Genomic DNA, 22,063 nt, shown 5'->3' with positions numbered 1-22,063 from the left:
GCAGTCAATCAGCAGCAAGATTCACACCGTCAAGAAGACGGTGATTTATTTATTTTTATGGTGGAGATTTCAGGGACGCACCCAGCCTTGACCCGACCCGCACGCACTCACAAACGGAGACAAAAACAAAGCAAACCGGTAATCAAACAGCAAATAAACAATATAATGAAAACAACGATACCACCCCTGTTCCCCTTACGGCAATTATACATTAAATGCAACAAAGCACCAACAAAACACACACAGTAAAGTCCATGAAAAATGGCAACGGATGAAATGTATTGATGAAGATAGATAATCCAGAGATCTGCATGTTGAATGGGAATGTAAAGATAGTACTACCAGTAGTTCCTGAAATGGTGAAGATGGGTGGACGGGTTCAGGAGCGCTCCTTTCTTCACAGGATAGGAATGAATCCACTTACAGTCCTCATGTACACAGGTAGACAGCAGACAATCCAGATCCCAACCAGGAAACAATTCAGGACAAAATGAATAAGTACAGGTAACCCAACAGAAAGAAGGCAGAGAGACAGGGACTTGAAACACAAATTACAAAAACTTTTTTTTTCTTATGGTCACCAGCCCCCTTTTTAAAAGCTGCGCGGATATCCTTTAATAATAATAATAATAATACATTTTATTTATATAGCGCCTTTCCCATCCTTTGACCCCAACAGCCCCTGCACCCTCAGCAGAAGACCAATCAGAGCCACTGCAGGGACTGCTGGGAGTTACAGTTTCAAATTCTAGTAGAGTACGCTCTCGGATTGGCTACTTTCACCATCCCAAGCCTCGTTTTCCTCTACAGTTGCTTCCTGTTCTCTCTACAGTGCAGTATTGCCATGAAAAAAGCCATAAAAAATTGCGGTGGATATTTGCGGTTTCCGCTAACAATTATTAGTTAGGTTCTAAGGAAAAATCTGTGAACGACTGATGCCGCGAACACTGAACTGCGTCATCGCGGGAATCTACTGTATTTTGAGCTGTGAAAATAAACTAAAAAAAGAAATTAGTAAATATAGAATAAATACAAAAACACATTAGTAGGTTTAGTTTCTCACCAGTTGGCAGACTCTGTTCGCATACCTACCTGTAGTTCAGTAGAGACTTTGCCAACTCAGGAATTTTACACGGTTTGTAATTATACGTTGTTAAACGTCTTTTGTTTTAAAGCAAAAGTGATTGGTATGTAACAATATGCTGATCTTGAATGATGACTGTCAGTCTCTCGATCAGTGCCGTTTTATTTTCCGAAAGGATTTCTCCTGTGCAAAGTGGCAAGTGAATTGTCAACAAAAAGCAGGCACCTGAGAATTAAACTGAAATGTTACTCATTCGTGATTTTTCTGTCTTTATGGTAAAGGTTTTGTTGATCAGCAAATTCTGCTTTCAGGCGTTTGAATTGCATCAAGCGCAAAGAAAGGCAGCACAGGAAATCGCTTTCTATTTTACACGCTCCTATTCAGCTTGCTTTGTTACCGCAAATGCTTCGTGAACACCAGTCCTCTGTCACCAGGCGCCATTCGCTGGATGAATATATGCGGGTGGCTCATGGTGGATGACTTCCTATTTTAGAGTTAAAAGTTACAAGGGTTAAAGACTAATGGCAAAAACATTAATTCAAAAACGAAAACTATTTTTAGTGTATTATTATTTTATTTCAGTTAGTCTTTCCAGCTATTTTAATAGTCTCGTTTAGTTTTAGTTTTTCATATTGGCTTTAATTATGTAATTTCAGTTTACGAAAATGTTTTTTTAATAATAGTTTCAGTTTTGATTTTAGTTTTCATTAACTATAATAACCTTGGTCACCAGAGCCTGTTTTGCCATTCAGCAGACAAGGTACAGCTATGTCTGAGTTGGTGGTAGTTCTCACATGCTACTGTTGATCATCTCTACCTGTAAGGTATTTTTTATAACTGAATATCCATGTAGCAATGAGAGCAAAGAGTTATCTCTCTATTATAAAAAACAATCCTGGAAGAGAAAGACCGGAGACGAGACGTGATCTTCACGTTAAGATCACGGAAGACACTTAGAAGACCCGTGAGACGAAAGAGAATGGCCACGGAGCGTCTCACGTGGGACCTTAAACATGAGACTTTGTGCCAAGAGATTGACCCAGGACTGTCTCGCGATGACATAGAACATGAGATTCTTGTAAGACACGCCCTACTTACAACCAATATCAAATAAGACAACGGGCATCAAAACATTCAGTCGTCTAAAGGATTTGAGCACACAGAGATCCACGGTCTCGGCGCATATAAAGCGTATAAGGACAATACGTTATAAATGAAATGTCGACGACTAAGCGAAGAAGAAAGCAGCGTGGAGAAAAGAGACTCAAAAGAGTTGGAGAGAAAAAAAGAGCAAAAAAGAAAAACAATAATCTAGGTGCAAATTCAGAAAATAAGGAAAGTAATTATCAGCCCGGAACAAGTGGAATTGAAAAAAAAGCACGTCCAATCGGGCTCAGAATTAAAAGGCAGAGAGTAAAAGACAAAGTAGAACTTCATAAAGACGTTCACAAACGTTGGCGCTATACACATGCAGAGCAGGTTAGAGATTATGAAAGCAGTGGAATTCGAAAGGCTCAAAAAAAAAAATAAAAGTTTGGCGCAATACACATGTGAAAAAAGTTAAAGAATATGAAAGTAGGAAAATTAGAAAGTGTAAAAAAAAAAAAGAAAGTAAAGATCACAGTAGTGCAAACAAACAGAAATTATTACTCGAAAAAGGGAAAATAATCACCACAGAACAGGTGTCATTGGAAAAAAAAAGCAGGACAAAGCGAGGTCAGAAATAAAAAACAGAGTAGAAAACAAAGTAAAATGTCATAAAGAGGTTAAAAAACAAGGGAGCCAAACACATGCAGAGCAGGTTAGAGATAATGAAAACTGGAATTCAAAAGATTAAAAAAAAAAACAAAAAAACGTAGGCATTATTAGTGATTATTAACTGTTGATGATGTAGATCGTTTTGTCTGTGCTGAAAATTCCAAACAGAGAAACCTATCCTGAATTATGGTACAAAGTCATTAAACACATGTCTCACATACCTCATTTAAAAGATTCAGCATATTGGGACTCCAAAGATTCCAAATATTGTTTTTACAGAAGTTCTGAAATAAAAGTGAAACTAATGAAATAGCAACAATTCAAAGAAAAAAAAAATCTTAAAAGTGTATATCTAGAAAACCAAACACGGGGGTTGGCGAGCGAAGCAAGCAGGGGGCAAAGCCCACTAGTTTTGATAAAGAAAAAAAAGAAAAAGTCTGAGAATACAGAGAATGATTCTACTTGTTAAAATAGGTGAAAATATGGATCTCTCCAAAGGACAGCAGCCAAGTAATTTTTTAATTCTAAATTTTAAATGTTTAGAATTTACAATATAAACATCTCTTACGCTTAGAATGAAAAACAAAATATTAATAATTTATCATACACTCACTAGTTGTATGTTTCCTTTTAGAGGGCGGTAGCTCCCTAGTTGGAATAAGTTCTTTTGTAATTGCGGCGTTTTAAGTAACCGAAAACTATATAGATATGATATTAAAAGGCGATATCCCTCCCATAGTGATACTGCGGTAAAAATCACATAAGAGAAAATAGCTTAGCTTTCTTTACTGACGATTTACGCGGCATTACAGATGGTGGAAGCCGTAGCAAGACAGTACTATTTGTATAGTGGGATCTCGATGTATACAGTCTGCCATTTTCCGTCGCTGCGCTGGAAGGCTTGTCAGGACGGATGACGATATGACCCATCCGTCCGTCGGCTTCAAAGTATTTGGCTTTTATACTGGTTCCTCCATGTGCAGGCCCTTTCTTAGGTTCCAAACAAGGGAAGAGGATTCAATTTCATCTCTAACATACAGAAATAGTACAATGCCCATTTTCGATTTGTACCTTCTGTCTTCAAAGGCTTGCCTAGCAGTTCTAAATGCTGAGAGCCCCGTGTGCTAACTTTGGCCTGGCCTGTACATGTGAGCGGATTTCTAAAATAAGTTTTGTACAGAGCACAGTGACATTAAACTTATATTCATATTATACTGTATTAGTCCACTAGGGGGCTCTAATACTCTGGTTTATTTTATCAGTTTTTAAAAAGACATCCATATTACTAACCGAGAATGCTAAACCGGATGATGGACGCAGGCACATCCGGCCATGGGCCGTAGCTGCAAAAAGACGTACTGCGCCGGCGCAACAAACAGTCCGCGAGAGTCGGCCGAGGACCCGAGAAAGGCGGACAAAAGAGGGCGAGAGAGGCGGATGAGGGTCCGCGAGAGATGCAGGCGCAAAAAGAGTCCGACAAGAGCACAGAAAACAGGAGTGAGCACATACAGAAAGGAGTCACAAAAATGAGGCTCAACAAGCACCAAAATAAGGAAAAAAAACATTACAGAGTACTCAAACGAGGGGAAAGCACGAAACACATTGCACACGAAACTAAACACAACAAAAAAAAAAGAACAGACGAGCGCACAATAGCAAGGCACGACCATACCCCCGCCACCCTACAGGCACGGGACGGGACGGGACACACACCAAGAGGGGGATTCAACAAGCCCATGGAAGACCAAAAAAAAGAACACGAAACCACCCCACAGACCCTACAAGCAAGGGACGGGACACACACAAAGAGGAGGATTCAAACAAGACACAGGAACACAAAAAGAAACAAAACGCTCGCGCAACAACGATCCCCCCCACACATCCATAAGAAAAAATGTCTCGACTCCAAAAACGCAAAGCTCAACTAAAGCTTCTAACTAACGATGTACCTAAAAGTAAAAACTTTATGAACTGCATTAGATCCTACAATAGTTCATTTGCTTTTGCATATACCGGAGTAAATATCAGGCCACCAAAAGGCAATGGACCATACTGCTTTCGCATATGTGCACAAATACTGCATCGCATTGGAACAGTGCACCCTGAAACAAATCAACAACGCAAATATGCACAAATCTACATCCTAGATCCACATTACGCAATCTATCAATCAAAGTGTTGCATCGCAACAGGCACGGATTCAAAACGAAACACCTCCCGTCTCAGACATACGTTAATGGCAGCGAAGGCTACAACGGGCTTCTCACACAGCACAGGCAAATCGATTACAGCTCCAAAACAACACGTCCCAAATACTACACATGCAACAACGCGCCTCTCAAACGGCACAAGGAAAACATACACCAGGAAAATTCATTCGGATTAATGAATGTCATTTGCAATCATTGTCATTCAGTTCACTTCCCTGAAGAAACAACTGGCAATACAAGTTATACATTTACACGTTGTTGTCAAAAAGGTCAAATTAGACTGCCTTCTTTACATTCATATACTGAATATCTACAGAAGCTTATAACTGACGATGTACCTGAAAGTTAAATCTTTATCAACTGCATTAGATCCTACAAATCGGTATCCACTATGAACATTAACGGTGGCACTGCACGTGACATCCGTCTTGAAAAAATGTTGTTTATTGATGAATGTACAATGACATGAAGTCACTTACTCAACACCATTCATAAACTTCTACAAACGTTTATGAATAATAGTATTCGATTTGGAGGAAAGGTACTTTTATGAGGAGGAGATTTTAGACAGTGATTAGCTATTCTTCCAGATGCCATGCACTCAGCTATTGTTCAGTGCACCTTAAAATACGCAGACAATTGGCATTACTTTCAAAAGATACAGTTAATAAAAAAGATACGATGTCCAGAACCAGATCATAACAATTGCTTATTACAACTGAGAGATGGTACACTCACCAATACAGATGGACTTCAGCCACATATTATTACAATTCCTCAAGCCTTTATCTGCGACGACTTAGTTACAGAGACATTTGGAACAGCAATCTCATTAGACCAAATGCCCCTTTTAACACAACGCACTATATTATGTCCAAAAAATATTAATGTGGAAAACATAAATACCCAAGTCATTCCATTACTTCCTGGAGAGACACAACTCTTTCTAAGCTCTGACAAACTTGACTCTGATCACAACAATAACCATCTTAAATGACCTTACAAGTTCTGAGCTGGAATTACCTTTTACACTTAAACGGCGTGTACAAAGAAATTTTCAAATAAACCTTCACACTGTGCCACACACTTTAGTGTTTGATTTCTATTTGCATCATCTACACCGTCACACTATTCTATATCTCATTCATACATCACGCTCTTTGTCATTCCCAACACCAGGGGTTGGCGAGCGAAGCCCACCCCACAGACCCTACAAGCAACGGACGGGACACACACAAAGAGGGGGATTCAAACAAGACACAGGAACACAAAAAGAAAGAAGACGCTCGCGCGACAACAATCCTCACCCCCCCCCCCCCCCCCCCCCCCCACACACACACATCCATAAGAAGTGACACCCAAAGCCACATATTCTAAAGTGAACGTCAACACCTTCACACTAGACAGCATAGGTGTCAGCATAGGTGGATCTCCTTACAATAAAGCACTATTAACCGTTCAACTGCAGAAAAGGAAACATATTAACAGTGACTGCGATCCTCCGGAGTGGCAGCAAATCTGTTAATAAATGGTCGTACATGTCACTCAATATTCAAAATACCGGTCCCAATCACAGAGACATCAGTATCCACTATGAACATTCACAGTAGCAATGCCCGAGACATCCGTCTTGCAAAACTGATAATTATTGATGAATGTACAATGGCATCCAGTCACTTACTCAACACCATTGATAAACTTCTACAAACGTTGATGAATAATAATATTCCCTTTGGAGGAAAAGTTCTTTTATTAGGAGGAGATTTTAGACAATGCTTAGCTATTGTTCCACATGCCATGCGCTCAGCTATTGTTCAGTCCACCTTAAAATACGTAGACAATTGGCATTGCTTTAAAACAATACAGTTGGTACAAAACATGCGATGTCCAGATCCAGAATATAACAGTTGGCTAATACAACTGGGAAATGGTACACTCACAAATACAGATGGACTTCACCCAGATATTATTTCCATTCCACAATCCTTTATCTCAGACGACTTAGTAAAAGAGATATTTGGAACAGCAATCACATTAGACCAAATACCCCTGTTAACACAACGCACTATATTATGTCCAAAAAATATTAATGTTAATCACATTAATAACCAAGTCATTTCATTACTTCCTGGAGAGACACAGATCTTTCTAAGCTCAGACAAAGTTGACTCTGATGACGACAATGAACATATAAATTTCCCCTTAGAATATTTGAACACTATTAACCCTGCCGGATTACCACAACACGACCTTGCCCTTAAAAACGGAACAATAATCATGCTATTAAGAAACCTTAACACAAAACAGGGTTTATGCAATGGCACACGGTTAGTCGTCAACACCATGACACGCAATGTTATTCAAGCGACAGTTCTTACAGGATCACATGCTAACAATACTGTTCTCATTCCTAGAATTGACCTTACAAGTTCTGAGCTAGAATTACCTTTTACATTGAAACGCCGACAGTTCCCCATTAAACCTGCATTTGCCATGACCATCAACAAATCACAAGGACAAACCATGGACAAGGTTGGCATCTACCTCTCTGAACCCGTTTTTGGACATGAACAACTTTATGTTGCCTTCTCACGTGTTCGCCGTTCATCTGACGTTAAAGTTAAAATTATAAATAATCCATGCCAAGGAAGACTCATTCAAGGACAAGACACCATCTTTACTACTAATGTTGTATACAAAGAAATATTCCAATAAAACATTAATATATGACAAACACTCTATTTGTTATTTCTATGGGCATCATCCAAAGCTGCACACTATTCTATATCTAATTCATACATCTGACTCTTTCTCATGTCCCAACGCCAGGGGTTGGCGAGCGAAGCGAGCAGGGGGCAGAGCCCCCTAGTTTAATTAGAAGGGACAACAGCTGTTTTCTAGAGGACTGTGAAATAAATGGCATCTGCAAAGAAAAAAATCAGATTAGATTTTAGCTGTCTTCCTATAGATAGATAAAGTAACTGGACTTTAAGATACATAATATTGCACTACAGTTATAAGAAGCATATTATTGTCTCTTACAGTCCCAAATGTAAATTGTAATAGCGGTTGCCAGTTGACTAATTAAATAGATTAATTTTCACTAAAATTATAAGTACTATTATAAGCAGCTGCAATTGAAAAAGACTGAACTCTTGTGAAATCAGAATACATTTGTTAATTTTGTTTTAGTAATCAGCACCACATAAGTAAACCGTAAATATGAAGGAACAATTATTGAAAATCTCCTGAAGAAGGGGCCTGAGTTGCCTCGAAAGCTTGCATATTGTAATCTTTTTAGTTAGCCAATAAAAGGTGTCATTTTGCTTGGCTTTTCTCTACATTCATAATGGCTAACACGGTACAACACCCCAGTACTGAAAATCTCCATATAAGTTTATGTACTTATCCATTATCAAACACACTGAAAATCAACTGCATTGTCAGGAGGCCTGTCCTGTTTATATTATGTATAAAACAAGATCCAACTTTGGGTGAGGTACAAATCCATCTCATACTTATGGGGTCAATCTACAGTCCTCACACAATCCATCCAACCTGCATATTTTTTTTTTGCATGAGGACAGTATACCAGATAAAAAGTCCACACAGACACATAAACATTCAAATTCCATGCAGACAGTGGCAGGACCCAGATTTGGTTCTTGTAATCTGCAAGCTGTGAGGCTACATTTCTAATTACTGCACCATATAGCTTTCTCTCTTTTTTGTTTTTTAGAAGAAATAACCTTTTAAAGGATCTTTCTCAATAGGTCTAGATGCTTTTTCTATTTTGTTATGGAAAACTCAGGTAGTGTTGAAAATAAGAAATCAGCATGTAGGATAAGTTAAATAGACCTCAGCTTTTTTATAATCACATTATTCAAACCATGATTAAAATAACAACCTGTTGAAATTATTCAGGAAGAAAATATTGTATAGTCTACAGTATCTTTACCTCCAGTCTTTCTTTATTAGTAGTTTAAATCATGTCTAAAATGCTCTTTGGATTGTTGATTGATTGATTGTCAAAATGGAATTTGTGATGCTGGAGTGCTAATCGCAAAGTTTTATTTAAGTGATCTTGCTCTTCTTTACATTAAAAGCAGAATATATTAACATACTTTCCTAGAAGAATTTTGAAAATGTTAGGTCAAGCCACATCTGCATATTTGGTAATCATTTAATGTGATATCCTATAGTTTTTATAGTACTGTTTTTCATTAAGGCTCATTCATTGAATTTAAGAAGTCAATTATTGAAGCAAAGGTATATTTTTCAACTATTCATTAAAATGGTTGTGCTGTTATGAAAAGCAACAGTTTTCAAAATAGCAACATGAATTTGAAGTTGGATTGAAAGCTAATTCCAGGCTGTAATATTAAGCTCCTGTGCTTAATGCCCAGGGGCCATATGTATAATACTGTACGTAGAATTCACACTAAAACATGGCGGACAAAAGCGGAAATGTGCGTACGCACAAAAAAATCCACTCCATAAATCCTGGTCAGTGTGAAAAGTAATGCACGCACCTGCTGACACTCCCTAAACTCCTCCCAGAATTACACCTCTTTGAATATGCTAATCAATATAAATAGCCCTTAAGCTCAGCGTTTTGTGAAAAGGCAATGGCAAAAGCACGGGGAAAATAGAAGAATGTCGGCGAATTCCAAGTGGAGGCAAGGAAAAATGTACTATTTGTTGGTTTAAACAGTGGTATAAACAACAAACGGAAGTTGATCAAATGACATAGAGTGTCGGAGAACTCGAAAGCTCAAGTACACAAAGTCACACAGTGCCCGAAATATAAAAGAAGTTGTCAAATATCAAAGTTGCCATGAAAAGGCAAGTCGTAGCCCACCGTCTAAGTGTCATATGAAAGCTTATTAGGGTACAGAGAAAAGAAAAAAAAAAAATAGAGACACAGTGGGGGAAAAATGCTTGAAATGTCAACTTTAATCTCGAAATTTCCAATTTAATCACATAGTTTATTTTGTCATTAAAGTAGAACATCATAAACTTCATCTTTAAATCGTTTAATTTACTAGTTTCTGAAATCCCATCGTAACTAAAGTAGCACATTTATGTGCAGTATGTGTTCTATGTGTGTGAATCACTATGTGCTTCTTAAACTGGCTTTCTCTTCCTCCGACAGGACACAGAATCCATTACATTCATGATGTTACAGCTCTCTGAATAATTTAAATACTGAGATGTATACTTGATATAATTTTCATGATGATAGGAATTAAAGCATGTTATTAATAAACATGGGAACACGGTGGCGGAGTGATTGTTCATGCCTCATGCAAGATGCTTGCTGCGCAGTATGCAACCTTCGATGAAATAATTTACTGCAGCAGTACTGACTCTTTCAAATGTACTAACCCCCAATTCCTGTCCTTCCTTTTCTTTCTCCAGATACCCAATCACCACACAATCCGCTCTGTAATATAAATTAAGCCATCTGTAAATTAATTCTTCAAAACTTTTAAGGAACATTGAAATATCTTAATAGTACATGTTTAATTATTCTATCCATCTATCTTTCCAGTGTCATACCAGCCCCAGCAAGAATACAGCGTGAGGCAGGAACAATCATGAACGGGACACCAGCTCCTTGCTAGCACTGCGACACCATGTCCTCACATGTTTAATTATTAACAATATAGATTATTTAAATGAAGTTAAAGTTTTATCTGTATAATGTAATAAACATATTTTGATGCATTTCATCTTAAAAATGATATCGTCATTATATGTAAATATGCGCTTTATAAAGTGGCTCATGTTGTGCAATATTATAACTATCGCAAGTTTACAGTGAGGTAATTGTACTTATAAGTACAAACAGTTCTACAAGGAGCACATGATGGACTGATTGAGTGGTGTAGCGGATCCACAGCTCAAGTCAAAAAGGCCACTTTTTAAATAAATAGCCGCCGTACTCGTGGTTTAGAGAGGGGGCGTAGTAGTGTGGCCAGAGCAGGTTCTCGGGTGAATTTGTGATGTGGGCAGTCCTTGCTTAAGTGCACAGGTGAGGTGTCGTCCGCATCCGTAATTGATGCCAGGAGCTGCTAATTGCCACACCTGATCCATGTCCCCATAATAAATAATAGAAGTGCGAGGCGGCTAAGGTAGGAAAAAAAAGAAAGAAAAAAAAGAACGTGAAGGAAGCAGGAAGGAGAAAGCCGGTGCACGAGAGTGAGCACAGGCTCGTGTTGATTGCGGGCAGCTGGGAGAGGTGAGACCGAGTGGGGTGTTTGGCTGGAACCCGAGGGCCGACAGTAGTGGTCGCTCCTGCTGAGTACTTGTTTGGAGCAGGAGTGACCAGAAGAAGGTTTGCTCGCCACAGTGAAGGCAGCGGGAGTCGGGGAACTTGGGAAGTAGTGAACGTCCTGGTCACTGGGGAGTCCAAGTCCCAGTCTAGGTGAGCAGAACCGGAGCCAGGGATCGAAAAGGCCACCAGGCCAGTACGGTGTAGAAGGTCAGCTGCATGTAGGGTGAGTTCCCTGGTGCATAGCCTGGATGGGAAAAGCAGGGGAGTCACCAGTAAAAGAAGGCACGGGGCTTTGTTTTAAAAGACTGCTTCCAGCCATTGTTTTAACCTCGGTTTTAAAAGGATTTTTTTCTATTGGATTTTAATCTCCACCAGTTCACTCATTTTATTGGATTATATATTTATGGAAATTTGATGCACTGCACTTTAGTTGGACACTGTTTTGTTTTGTTGATTTTTACAATTAAAGCACTTTGCACTGTTTGCACCATTCCCTTGCTTTGTTGTGTCTCACTGTCCAGCTCATCGGTGACATTACCAACAGTGTCGGGTGCAAGAGCTCCCAGAAGCTGGATGGAAGCATGGAGTAGAACCCGCATCATCACAGTGCATTTATAGTTCTTGGGATGAAACTGTTTCTGAACCGCGAGGTCAGTACAGGAAAGGCTCTAAAACATTTGTCGCATGAGAGCAGTTCAAATAGGCAGCATGGCTGAGGCAGCGTGTGCTTGATGCTGTATACCGATAATTCTCTTTCCAATCAGCTGCAGTTAGAGCTGTGATTCCATACTCAGATACAGTGATATAAATACTCCGAGTTGTGCAGTGAGAATAATATAGAAAAAGATGATCCACTATGGCAACCCCTAACGGGAGCAGCTGAAAGACAAAGAAGGTGCAGTGAGAGTAACAACGCTAAAGCAGCTGTAGTATTTAGAATAGTTTGGCTATTCCGTGGTCTATTATATTGTTACAGGTTAATTATAATCAAATGCCTTAATGTAATAAACAATATGCAGTTAATTTCGGTGTATATGATAAAGCCGTGTTAGGGATGTGGATATAAAAAAGAAAGGGAAACCACACTGGAACAAAAGCACTTCTTTGACGCTGGGTGCCACCAGTTTGCAAATCCAAGTGGAGAACTTGCAAACACCAGGGTTTGAGCTACCGTGAAAATGTGCATGGCTTTACCCCAAGTTTAGGTTTTATACATCGTGATTTGAGCATGGAAACTGTAGTATACAACATTTTTGTGAGTACGCACCGTTTATACATGAAGCCCCAGGTCTGCTATGCTTAGCCAGGAAAATCATTTAAATTAGTCAAATCTTGGGTTCGCAGCTTTTACATTAATACATGGGTAAGACAGAAAATCTCAACCCAAACCAAAGGATAGTACTTACAAGTACTGCCACAGTGAGTCAATAAAGCTTAGAAGTTTATAGTGTACAGTGGGCTGAAAAATGATATCAACTCAGCTAAAATAAAAATTCAGAAATGTTCATAGAGCCAAGATTAATGTAGATAACCAGAATTATATCCCAGATTTAATTTTGTTTATTTGTATTAGAAAATTCTAGAAAGTCTTCTGTCATCAAATAAATCAGTGGAGGTTTTTGTGAAGAAATATACTCATTAAAAAATATATACAGTATATGATATTAAAAATTAAGTTAAGAGTAAAGCCTGCAATTTTCTTATTGTTTTGTTTCAAAAATATAATTTGTGTTCTTTTTTTATTTTAAACAGCATTTGTGGCTTATCTTAGAGTGACAATTATTCCAAAGCCTGTTGTACTTTGTTTGGCTACTGTAAATGTTTATAGTGGTTTTTATGACAAGAAGTTCATCTGTATTTTTAGAATGGTTCAAAATCAAAAAATAAATGAAATTTAATTCATCTCTTCAAATGGTCAAATTACTGATTTATGTGTTGCATATTGTATCTTTCCCTTACTTTAAATCTTTTATCAAATAGAACCTTATTGGCAGCTAATTCTGGCAACATAAGGCAGAAGAAGTTCTGAATAAGATACCACAGTAATCCATTGCTAGTTACATCCAGATAAACCACAAACATACAAAACTGGGCAATTTACCATCTCCATTTGACCTGACTGGATGTGTTTAGACAGTGGGTGGAAGTTAAAGCCACAAAGAGAAACCCATACCAAAACAGGGGGGACATGCAGTCCACATTGTGTATTCCCTTAACCAAACCAGCTCCTCAGTACTTTGATGCAGTAGTGCTTCCTACTTTACTTCTGTCAGATGTAAATACCTGTATATATTTTAATTGGTTCAGTTTACCAATTAATTAGGAATGAAAAGCTTTTGTAAAAGTTGGTTATTGAGCCATGGTGCAGAGTTTGCAGAGCTGTAGGACATGTGTGGTTTCTGCATTTTTCTTAGTTTCTATGGATATACTGTGCTGATAATTTACTTTCTTTCCTTGCAGATCATCTTATAGACTCACCAGAATTTACAAACATAGTCAGATTGTCTTACTTTCAGAATACAATAAAGCCATAATTTAGAATGGCTAAAAACAAAAACAACAATAAAGAATAAAAATATGCACAATAATCTCCATGCATCCAAAATGAAACAATAGATAAATATAGTTTTTTGAACCTTTTTTATTGTCATGTGTACAGAGTACAGTGGAATTCTTACTTACATGTGCTAATTAACATATGAATAACATGCCACTAATATCAAGCACCATATATTAATAAATTTCAGTATTCATTGGGTGCATACTGAGAGAACTATTTATTTAAGGAGTTAACAGTCCACATCTGTTTACTCAAAATACAGATTATTTATAATTTTAGTAATTAATAACTGATAATTTCAGTGTGTTATGCCTGGCTTTTTCCACTAAGAGTAGGTAATCCACCTGAAGCTTAGCATATTTAGAAAAGTGCTATATAAATGCATCCAGTTTCCAGTTTCCAACCCTCTGAATCCGAACACAGGGTCACGGGGGTCTGCTGGAGCCAATCCCAGCCAACACAGGGCACAAGGCAGGAACCAATCCTGGGCAGGGTGCCAACCCACCGCAGGACACACACAAACACACCCACACACCAAGCACACACTAGGGCCAATTTAGAATCGCCAATCCACCTAACCAGCATGTCTTTGGACCGTGGGAGGAAACCGGAGTGCCCGGAGGAAACCCACGCAGACACGGGGAGAACATGCAAACTCCACGCAGGGAGGGCCCGGGAAGCGAACCCGGGTCCCCAGGTCTCCCAACTGCGAGGCAGCAGCGCTACCCACTGCGCCACCATGCCGCCCTATATAAATGCAATTAATTATTAATTAATATAACATGGTAATTGGCAATGACTAGGTTGGACAATGAAAATAACTGCTGTTGATGATAATGAAATAATATAAAAAAATTTTACTTGTTGCTGAAATCACTATTGGGGTGCCTCTCCCTTCACTACAGGACATATTTCACAAACGCAGTGTCCGCAAAGCCTGCAGCATTGTGCAGGACCCCTTACACCCCCCTCATGAACTTTTCACACTTCTGCCATCCAAGAGAAGATACTGCAGCATCAAAGCCAGATCTGCCAGGCTGCAGGAGAGTTTTTACCCCCAAGCTGTCAGACTCCTTAACACCATGCTGCCCCCTGGGATCTTCCATACTGCCTCAACCACCTCTAAAAACAGAACTTCTATACATGCGAGTCACTTTCCTGCAAAGTTGAGTGTGCATGTAGAAAAGAACTGAAAATCGCATACTGACCTTTAAGTATTTTGACACTCTTGATATCCTTCTGCTGTGAAACATTCTGACCTGTCATTGTTTACACATGTCTTAAACAACTATTATCATACACTGATAATTTCTGTATTATCTCTTATTATTTATTATTTATTTATTATATTACACATCAATATTGCTGCTACTTGTTTGTCTTGTCTTTGCACAATGTCTTGACTTGTTTGTGTTTTAATTTTACAATTAAATTTTAATTCTATTTTTAATTTATTATTTGCACATCATGTTGTTACACTGTGGACCCTGAGCTTCGCAATTTCTTCTATCTGTATACTTGTATATGGTTGAGATGACAATAAAGTTCACTTTAAATCACTTTGACTTTGAACCTTCAGAGTACAGGAGTAACAGTTTAGTTTACATTATGCTGTTCGCAAAAAGAAAACCTTATTAGACATTATTAGAAAGTATGACGATGAGCTATTAAAAATTTTGTGTCCAAAGTGTTAACAGATAGGTACAACAAAAATAATTATACCAAATTTATAGCTAGATCAGAATATGGAGAAATGTTCAAACTGCATAAAATCTGAAACATACAGTATTTACAACATCTCCTTACAGACAAGTTGGAGGGGATGTCATGAGTCGGGGCATGGGTTGCACCTGGAACGCATTTAGTTATCATTATTATGATATTATTATAATTTTACTAGTGATATTAGTAGCATAAATGTAATGAAATTCCTTGTCAATGCATTTACAAAGTAATGCATCTACATTAATGAATTGGGAGACAGGGTGACCTGATTTTGAATCTTATTATACTTAATTCAGATCTTAATTAATTTGAACATTGTGCTCACCAGAAATGTTAAGATTGAACCCAAAATATGTATTATTCTGTAAGGTTAAAAATGCCTGAGTTCATAAATACTTAATAAGAGGAATATGATTCAAGTATACAAAATGTTACTTTTTGTTTTTATTTTCAGTTAGAATTGCTTGCAACTATAGTAAAATGTCAGTTTTGATTTTTACTGTTGCAGATATCTGCAGTGGACACTATTGCTGAATGTGGCCTATGCTCCTGGTGGTCCCATACCATAGCTAGCCATAATTTGTGCTCAAATAAATTTCAAAGCCAATTGTAGTCTTTCTTAACTCTTTAACTTACTGTTTTAGTGCCACTCCGAAGGTTATAACTAAATCTCAGCCATCATGTGAGGTGACTGAAGAGTCTATGGATCCGGTTGTTACGATTAGTGATTTGCAGCCAGTTACCAATATCCAGATATGGATGGCAGATGGGAGAAGACTGGTACAAAAATTTAATTTAACTCACAGGTAATGTAGAGGAAGTAAGCAAATTTCTTATATTTTTCTTTAGTATTTTATTTATAAAGCAGAAAAGATTGTGTGAAAGTTTAGTCTTAAAATATTTTTACTATAAAGTGTACCAAATCTGTTTCTGGTTTGTGCTTCGTGTACATTTTGTTCAGTTTCTTTGTGAAGTTAATCTGAAGATAGTGAGGTTTAGAAATGGGGACATTACTAGTAATAGGCATAAATAAAATTTAGTATAGTTGAGAGCACTGAGACCTCAGATTATAGATGGATTCTTAGATGATTCTTATTCCATCTTTATCACTGTTTCAGCCAAATTCAATCTATTTTGTGAATCATTTAATCCTACTAAATTAACTTTCAGGCCTTAGCTATTTATAGAAAAAAAGACACACAAAGCCTACTTTATCTACTGCCTTTTTAATAGCTTTCCCAGAAAGTTTTTTTTAATGAAAAGCACATTAAATAATCAAAATTTTATTTTTATTTTTTAAATTTTTGTCTCATTTGGCAACACATTTTCTATGCCATCAATTTTACTACTGCGTTATTTTCACTGGCTATTACAATAAGTTAAATTAATCACATAGGAGACACAATAGTATAGTGTAAATTGTAGCAATGTTGAGGAACACCTTTTGGAGAACTTTTATATGATTGCCTCAGTAAAGCTTGTTTTCACATAGTCTAAAAATGACAATTTACATTGTATTTTGTTTAAAATTTTTAAAACTCTAAAGGGATATCCATAAGTAATTTTCAATGTTAAACCCAAATATACAATATACAGTTTGAGATTAAGAACTTGGTTTATTTGCAACAATTGTTTGTTTCAAAATTAGATTTTTTTTTGTTTCAACTAACTGCAGTTTGGTTTCAATATTAACAGTTAAGTGCTAAAAATGCAAGAAGATCCTGAAGTTAACATGAACATGTTTTAAGTTATTGTTGAACTGCAATTGCTAAAACCAGTTAATTTTCTGTCATCATTTTCTTTAGGATCAGTGATGTGCAGAGTTTCATAGAAAAATCTCAGGGACCTAGTCTTAATGGACCTTTCATCCTGACAACCTCCTTACCCTTTCGTGAGTTAAATGAAGAGGATCTTAGTCTTCAGGAGGCTGGGCTTCAAAATGCAGTTATTGTTCAGAGACTCTTAAAAGATGAGTCTCCTTTCGGGCATTCCTAAGGAATTATAAAGTATAGCATTCACTTCATGTATCTTTTGAATATGTGAGCCTTTAGATTGGTTTGGGTTATGTGAAGTCTTCCTCTCAAAAAGCAGCGTTTGTGTGTATGTGTTTGTTTTTTTTATTTTATTTTTTTGTAATTATCACTTTTTTGTTATTCTCCAATATAAAAGCCTCAGGTTAACTGAAACAGAAGCCTGTGATGATAAGAACTTTTTTGTTAATGTTGATCTTTGAAACTGCAATAAAGAATTTTTATTCTTACAGCTTGTAAAACTTACACACATGCAATTCTTTACTCATGTCAAGAAGGTTTATTTTTCTCTGGTACAGAACTTCATGCTTTGTGGGAGCTTTCACCAAAGAATTCAACTATTGCTAATGTGTTTACTGCCTTATTAATCTCAGATTTAAGACAGATAAAAGTATTGGGTATAACACTGTATTATTATTTATTTTAGAAGTATGAGTAATTTAGTAATAACTATGCTACATGCTAATTCACCTTTCTTTATAATAATAAATTACTAATACATTGTAATTGAAACTGTACTTTTTTTTACTTAGATTTTTTTTTTGTATATTATGTAGTAATTTTTTGGGTCATATAAATTGCACTTAATTTCATGTATAAACTTATACATGCACTTTTCATCCACAAATTAACACAGAATATTTTTCTCAAATGGTACATAAAATAATAATCCTTTATTGAATTTCAGCAGGTTATATCATAAAATATGATATATTTTGCCAGTTTTTACAGTAGTTTATAAATTTATATGTGTAGTCTTTTTCTTCTCCAAAAAAGGTAATTTTGTGCTTGTCTTATTAGCTAACCAAGTGACATAAATTACAAACCTGCATAATGTCAGCAAAGGTGCTAAAATTTAATATTAACATTCTTTTTATTGCACACAGTTTTAAATTATTAGGCCCATAAAACTAGAGGGAGTGTTAAGGAACAACCTTAAAATTGCATTTGCCTAAATGCGAAGGAGGTAGGATTGGCAGTTGTTTGCTGTGAAACCTAAAGTACATCATAAATAAAACTGATTTACTGTTACATTTGTTGTTCTGTAAAAGCAAAGACGTGAAAATAATTTGCTTGGAGAAATGTCTGTTTATCCATTCATCCATCCACTTGTATGTATGGATATATATGTACAGAGAGTTTAAATATGTATACTGTGGATACATTCATAAATACATATGGTATATTCTGGTTAATTAATAAGTTAATTTTCAAATGTGAACATAAGAAAACGTATAATCTTTTGTACATATTAAACCATACAAGTTGTAAGAAATGAGAAGTAGCCTATTCAAACCAAGATGGTATTACTATTTTTTTTTCAGTACAAAAATTGATCCTGTCGACTTTCATCTGCTTCATAATAATTAAAAACATTTTTAGAATTGATTCCACATACGTTTTTTTATTCTGTCACAATTATTAGGTAAACATTTATGGTTTATAGGACATGGAAGCACAACACAGAAGCAGTCATTTCAAATTAAATTTATTTTATACTTGTTTAGAAAGTACCATGTACTGTACTTTGACGGTACAATTAAGAACAATGACAATGCATTAAGTTGTTATTCTCTGTTTAACAATCTTTTTTTCCCTCATAGATTGTTAATCACTGTAACAGTCTTGTTTTTTTAATTGATTATATTACAGTGCCAAAGCAAAAATTATCAAAGTTAAAAATAACTAGAAGCAGTGTTTATCTATTACTTATTATTATTATTATTATTATTATAATTAAGCTGTTTGTTTTTAAAAGAAGTATGTTACACAATGCCCGTGAAATGTATTTGTGACATGCATAGGCAATACACAGTGTCTACAGCTGTGTTTAAATTGCTGTCTTTTTTCTGTTTCTTTAGCACACATACTGTGGCTATATAGAATATTTACCATCCTGTGTGTGAGGATATGGCCTTATGCTCACATGTGCTAGAGTAGGGGTCTCCAACCTTTTTTCCTCTGAGAGCTACTTTTACAAAATGAAAAGGGCCGAGAGCTACTCATGTTTTCTAACGTTTATTCTCATAGCTTATTTCAACCCAAACAAACTGAATAAGCCTGTTTTGCCTGAACATTTACAAAATGTTGGTGTCCACAACTCACATTTTGCATTAAAACATCACAAAAAAATATTTAGTTCACCTGCAAGTGCATTTTGTATGTCTGTATGCATTTTCTAGTGTATCTCATACTATTCAATTAAAAAATGAATGCTGTCAAAACAAAACAATTCAATTACAAATACACAGATATTAGTTATTCATTTGTCATTTTGTTACATGTCACTGTTTCACTAAACAACAGTATTCATATGTCCAGTTGCATGTTTGTTGTGTTTTTAGTTAGTCAGATGACTGGCACTGCATGGAGTCAACAGAAGAGGTGTATGGTGGAGTGTAGCCACTTAGGTTCACTCTTATGGAGTCATTTAAATGTTCATCTGTCAGTCTTGTTCTGATCTTTGATTTCATGACATTCATGTCAGAAAAGGCAGACTCACAGAGGTATGTAGACCCAAACAATGTAGACATTTTCAGAGCGGTTTGGTGAAGATTCTTATAGTTATGTGGCTCTACTTAGCTCCAGAAATGCTGAGAATGCTGTTGAGACTTTAACTGCACATTATTTTGAAGGTTTACTAATATATAATATATAAAATCCAATGTCTGTCATGTCTGTATGTCTGCCCACTTTTCACGAGAGAACTACTTAACAGATTTAGATCATTTTTTTTTTCTATAATTTGCTTGAACATTCCAGTTATTTTGCAACTTCTCTCATTTCGCTATGTATCATAGTTCATTTGCAGTATCGATTTATTTGCGCGAATTTGGGAAACATGCAGTGGCCCGAGGGGAGGGGCCTTCCTCACTCACTCGGCCGCTTCAGGGTGTGTACCTTGACTCCGCTTAGCTAGCAAATGAGAGAACAATTGAATTCAACTTTGTTTGATATTTAAAATAAAGTGTTACTTAGGTCTTGATGAGTTTGAGTGTGGATATTCTCAAGTGTATGCCACATTGAAAAGATAGATTGCAATTCAGATTGTGGATCGTGATATGATTTTTTAGAAAGATCGCCCACCCCTAATTTGACTAATCAAGTTTTCAAATTTATGTAGGATTCATTAACCCTTTGGTGAGCTACTTGGAAAGAGGTTGCGAGCTACTGGTAGCTCGCGAGCGACGTTTTGGAGACCCCTGTGTTAGAGAAATTATTAACTTTTCTTAACAAAAAAGGTTTTGATTGGCTAACTAAAATATAACAAGTATTAAAGTCTATCAAAGCTGACTTTTATTTTTGCTGGGCCATATATGTACTATTGTAATTGCTATGTTTTGACTACAATTTTACATATTTTCTTTGTCTACCGTTTAAATTTTGGAGATGAAAAGGCCTAAAACATTTTAATTAAATTCGATGAATGGTTGGTTCCAAAAGTATTGCTCTCCAATATAATTCATTCATGTGGTAGTTGGTGTGCCATAGTTATTTGAATATTTTGTTAACATTTTTTTCTATATTTCTAATCACTTGGCTCCTTCACTATAAATGCATCCTTCCATTTCCTTCCACTACTTTCTCATTCTAGTATTCCAGTTTTTTTTTTTTTGACTTGGAGCTCTCTAATCGTTTTGAACAAAATTCTCTGGCATGCTGTATGTACTGTAACAGCTTTTAATCATTTTTGTGATGTGTGTGTCATTTATGCTGTCATAGTTACTTTGCTACTGCTGACTTTATGTAGCAAGTCATCTATATGAGTGAACAATTAAATTGCTATGACTTTGCTTTGGCTGTGAATCAGTTTGTATGAATTTCTAGCCTAAAAAGAGTTCAAACACAAGTACTGTGGTCATTATTCCATTATTTGACTCTTCATAGTCATTCATCTAACGTTCTTAGTTGAACCCTTTGAAACATTAAACAATAAAGTTTACAAGTATATGACATGGTTAAACATGACGTGTATTGAACAAGATATGTATTTGCAATGCTGAAGTTCATGCCTGGAATTGGTTCATGTAATTGTATTTAATGACCAATGGAATACAAATTATCATGTAAAAGTGTATTGCTGGGTTTTAAAGTCACATTACTCAGTGGTTAAATTATTTAGGACTTCTTCTTCTTTCGGCTGCTCCCGTTAGGGGTTGCCACGGTGGATCATCTTCTTCCATACTGTATCTTTCTGTCCTCTGCATCTTGCTCTGTTACACCCATCACCTGCATTCCCTCTCTCACCACATCCATAAACCTTCGCTTAGGCCTTCCTCTTTTCCTCTTCCCTGGCAGCTCTATCCTTAGCATTCTTCTCCCAATATACCCAGCATCTCTCCTCTGCACATGTCCAAACCAACGCAATCTCACCTCTCTAACTTTGTCTCTGAACCGTCCAACTTGAGCTGACCC

The 22,063-nt window shown here is 36.6% G+C and overlaps 1 protein-coding gene across 2 annotated transcripts in view; it reads left to right on the top strand.

Annotated features, from left to right (window-relative positions):
- ubxn2a (UBX domain protein 2A) overlaps nt 1–17,879 on the top strand; it is an 84,488-nt gene extending 66,609 nt beyond the window's left edge. For both annotated transcript variants that reach the window (XM_028797378.2, XM_051924935.1), the window contains exons 6-7: nt 16,262–16,423; nt 17,423–17,879. In XM_028797378.2, coding sequence (XP_028653211.1) covers nt 16,262–16,423; nt 17,423–17,612 — 352 coding nt within the window. In that variant the 3' untranslated portion in view covers nt 17,613–17,879. The remainder of the gene's footprint in view (nt 1–16,261; nt 16,424–17,422) is intronic.
- Nucleotides 17,880–22,063: the final 4,184 nt, after the last annotated feature.

The sequence above is a fragment of the Erpetoichthys calabaricus genome, chromosome 3 (genome assembly GCF_900747795.2).
Source record: "Erpetoichthys calabaricus chromosome 3, fErpCal1.3, whole genome shotgun sequence".
Taxonomy (NCBI): domain Eukaryota; kingdom Metazoa; phylum Chordata; class Cladistia; order Polypteriformes; family Polypteridae; genus Erpetoichthys; species Erpetoichthys calabaricus.
Note: the sequence above shows the minus strand (reverse complement) of the source record. Positions and strands in the feature narration are given on the sequence as shown.